At 30.8% G+C, this 4,377-nt stretch overlaps 1 protein-coding gene across 1 annotated transcript in view; it reads left to right on the top strand.

The window, feature by feature from the left end:
- Nucleotides 1-1,547, top strand: part of LOC106469207 (calmodulin) — a 7,240-nt gene extending 5,693 nt beyond the window's left edge. The window contains exons 4-5 of the mRNA XM_013929674.2: nucleotides 174-416; nucleotides 1,299-1,547. Coding sequence (XP_013785128.1) covers nucleotides 174-416; nucleotides 1,299-1,327 — 272 coding nt within the window. The 3' untranslated portion in view covers nucleotides 1,328-1,547. The remainder of the gene's footprint in view (nucleotides 1-173; nucleotides 417-1,298) is intronic.
- Nucleotides 1,548-4,377: the final 2,830 nt, after the last annotated feature.

Below are 4,377 nucleotides of genomic sequence, written 5' to 3'. Positions count from 1 at the left end.
GTATTTATATTTCAATAAAGTATATTCAGCACAATAAAAACTGATTGTTATGCTATAGTGAATATATTTTCAAACTATCTTTTTAGCTCTACTAAGCATGGTTTAGTACTCAGATTGTCATTTTTAAACTACCAGAACTTAATGTTAAAAGGCAGTATTTGGTTTACTTGTAGGAAATGGTACAATTGATTTTCCTGAATTTCTCACAATGATGGCAAGGAAGATGAAAGATACAGACAGTGAAGAAGAAATCAGAGAGGCCTTTAGAGTATTTGACAAAGATGGTAACGGTTTCATTAGTGCAGCTGAACTTCGTCACGTTATGACAAATCTCGGAGAGAAATTAACAGATGAAGAAGTAGATGAAATGATCAGAGAAGCAGATATTGATGGTGATGGTCAAGTAAACTATGAAGGTATGAATATTTTTCTTTTATTAGCCATAACAAAAATTAAATATGTATAATACGTTATCTAATATTTTGTTCATGAACACCAGAATCTAAATATTTTGTTTCTGTGGATTTTTAAGCAAGTGTTGATTTTAAATACTAAAACCTTCTTTGCTGCAAAAAACTTGTGTATATGAGAATGATTGCACCAATGATTGGAATGTCATACCTGTTTTAAATATATTTTTTTCTTACTGTAAAAACTTCAAGTTGTAATAAGATAATAGTAATAATCCAATTTATGTAAGGCTACTATTCCAAAAGTTTAAAAAAAAAATGAAATGTAAGTATGTTTTATATTTTGTAATAAATGCTTAGAAGTAATTCTCCCCTACACCTCCATTTCTGATGGGGTCTAATGTGCGAGTGAATTGAAAATTAGGTGCTAAAATTGTAATTTGTATTTTTTGTTTTTGCACTGTTTTTCTAAGTCTGATCTTTTACTATGAAATTTACATTTCCCTCCCCAAAGAAAGTGACAAAATAACTTACAGAAAAATAGTTTGTTATTGAGAGAAGTTTGAGATGAAGTTTATGGTAATTTTAAAACAAAAAACTGATTTTATGAAACCTTTGTTTTTAGTATTTGTAATAAGAATTTTGTATACATCATACTAATGTTGGGAAAAATTCTATACCCAAATAATATCCAGTCAGTGAGAAACTATTATCAATTTATTGCATAATATTAAAAAAATTTTATGGTATATCCATTGTTAAACCTTAAACTATTATATAACCCTCTAAAATGTAATTGATGTATAAAACAATATGATTATAACAACTTGGTTAATACATCAGCATGTTTTAAATGTGTAAGGTTTTTTTTTTTCTCTCTCGTTTCAGAATTTGTCACCATGATGACATCAAAATGAAATTAACGATTTTTGTGAACCTTGTCATTAAAACGTTGAAGTATATCTGCTGGAGTTTGCTTTCCATTTTAATTTAGGTTTAACACCCACTTCATCCTGGTGTTTTTCTTGTAAAAAATTTTGTACCATAAAAATAAAAAAAAACTATGTGATAGCTCTTCATTTTAGAACATCCTAATCCATGCTTTTTATGAACATTTCTTCATTCTCATAAAAAAAAGAAAAAAATTTAAACCTCCGAGTTGTGTTTCTGGTATTTGAGTTGATGGAACATAAAATCCTACATTCCATATCTTTGTAAACCAGCTTATTTTGGAATGTAAGTTTGCATTATTGTTCACACACACACTTATTCAAATAGACATTGGCTGTTTGGAAGTTGAAGAATATATGCATTTTCATCGCAAAGAAACGAATTACCAACAGCTGTCAATAACAATCATTTACTTCTGTACTAAGTTTTCAATGAAATGCATACCTTGTCTGGTTTTCTCTAGAAAATACTGGTTTGAACATATTTTTGAAATATTTCTATTCCTTATTATGCTAATAAAGAATACAATGTATTCATACATTCTACAAGTAGGCTTAATAGATTTACTAAGAGATCTTACTGTAAACAGAATTTGGTCGTTTCCTTTTTATTGGTGTTTTATTATATTGAAAAAAGATAAATTTTAAATAAAGTTTAACTTTTCTCCACTAAAGAATGACTTAAACTTTGTATTCAAAAAGTATGTTTTTATTGCTTGAAAAAGTTGGGAATTCATTATTATCAATAAAGATTTATTGAAAAGCTGTGTGTTAAACCCTTGTGCTTATTTAGCATTTAAACTTTTAGACAGTATTTTTATGATCGTTTTTATTCGGACCGTAATTGGTTAATCTAAACGTTTTATATATAATTACCTACGATAAAATGAAAAACAGTCGTTCAAATGTCTGATTAAATAGATTTTAAATGTAAAGGTACAAAGTACGGTCAATATCTTGGCCGACTTCCAATTATAATCCCAAGATAAAAATGAGTCGGAGAATGATAGTCTCACTTGAAAAGCATTCTGGATTAACAGCTAACCAACGTGCTAATAGCTACAGATTTTTGTAAGTGTTCATAATTATTGTTAAAATAATGACGATACGATAACGTAATTATTCAGTCTGAAATCCAAATACAACGATGACACAATGAGATAACATCGTTTTTCTGCGCTGAAATCAAGCAATTGTTTTTTTTATCTTGTATAATAGTCAGTTAAAAAACTGGCCGAGATTATTTAATTCATACTGGATATAAACCCCATAATTTTTATTGAAATGACTAGAATGTTCTGAGTTGTAACTGCTAGGTATTGGTAGGAGTGTTTTAATGAATAAATTTTAAAGACTAATTTTCACGTATAGCTGTATACACTTGAAACCTCAAATAGACAGATCTGACGAAGACAAACTTCAATTACTTCATCAACATAGTTACATTCTACCAAGGTATATGTTCAGTAAGATATAAGCCATTACTTACGTTTGAGAGAATAAAAGCACTTGTTATAACAAATATGAGTTTACACCGATTAAAAAATGCACAGCAGGGCGTGTTCAAAATTCAAGCTTCATTTACACAAGCTTATTTTTAGCGCAGCGAAGCGGACAATACCAGCTTTTTGATTAATAAAAGATCATTTAGAGTTGATCATCGGGTCTTTAGTTATGCTCCTCTGGAGGAGGGCAGTATGACCCAGTAGTTAGTGTATGAGATTGTGGTCCTGCATTCATGCTGTTAGGTATTACAATTTCAAATAGCCTAAAACTGAGTTAAATTGTAATTTAGAGTTAGTAGTAAAATAAATGCTGATATATATCCGATTTATGGTATTTGCCAACAAGATTGATACACACAATTTCTTTTTTAATACAAATATATTTTAATATACAACCAATAATACAATTTACACTAACAGTTATTACAAACCATGATTTATATACAAAAGTTTTAAAAACTTACAAACAATGTAAAGTCTTCTTTCTAGTCTGAAACTTCCTTGATATCTTCTCGAGAGTTCACGATGAGCGAGTGAATTTCGAGTTGACGTAGGTACAACTCATTTCGTAGGGAGCTAGCTAGCTCTGTGGTCTTCAACGATCACGCGCCGACTTTTTTCCACCGATGACGTTAGGTAATGTTTTCGTAAAAGTACTACTGTCCGATGTGAATTCACTGAAGATAAATGGTTTGTAAGGTTCGAAATTTATAAATGTTCCTGGTCAAATATATGAAGTGTCCCGATTAATAAGCGTTATAACAATCGCATTTGTAGCTTCCGAAGTTTATAGCAAACCGATAATAGAGAATGTTTTAGGCGCATCGCGTTGGTTATATTTATAGGTGTGTGGAGAATTTCTCGAAATTTCAGTTCCGCAACAATACAAACGCTACACTAGCGTTTACATGCACACTTATATTGTTGATTCTTAGACTCGAGAATCTTCTATGACCTTAGAGAATAGGTGGGAATTTTGCAATACAGATTTAACAGTATAAGTTATGTACATTTCTAAATATAAATTTAATTTAAACACACATCGCTATTAAAAATATATATATATATATATATAATAGTAAATCCGTCACAATTCCCAGTTATTGCATTTTGGGGCAACAAATGCGATATATGGCGCTTGGGTAGCTTTGTGTCAATGTTTGGAAACACACATTTATTTTGTTTGTTTTTTTGGCACCATTTGTTCTGCAGTCAAGATATGCTAACCATTAGGTAGTGTAGTGGGCGTTGCTAAAAACCATTGAACAAATCTATAACCCCTGCTCAGTTGTCCCGAAGTAGTCACACCCTCAGCGCCCCTAGTCTTTGTACACAATAGAGAAACGACCAGGAAACCATGTTATTAGTATAAGTGATCCCCCACCTTTAGAAACTCGCCCATTACTATAAATAACTATACACGGACGTGATCCACTGGTTATTGTACCGGGATGCAGACTCACGGGTGCAATATTGGTCTACTTGCCTCTAGGTATGAAAATGTAAACTGTT

The sequence above is a fragment of the Limulus polyphemus genome, unplaced genomic scaffold (genome assembly GCF_000517525.1).
Source record: "Limulus polyphemus unplaced genomic scaffold, Limulus_polyphemus-2.1.2 Scaffold3356, whole genome shotgun sequence".
Taxonomy (NCBI): domain Eukaryota; kingdom Metazoa; phylum Arthropoda; class Merostomata; order Xiphosura; family Limulidae; genus Limulus; species Limulus polyphemus.
This window is presented reverse-complemented; position numbering and strand designations above follow the sequence as displayed.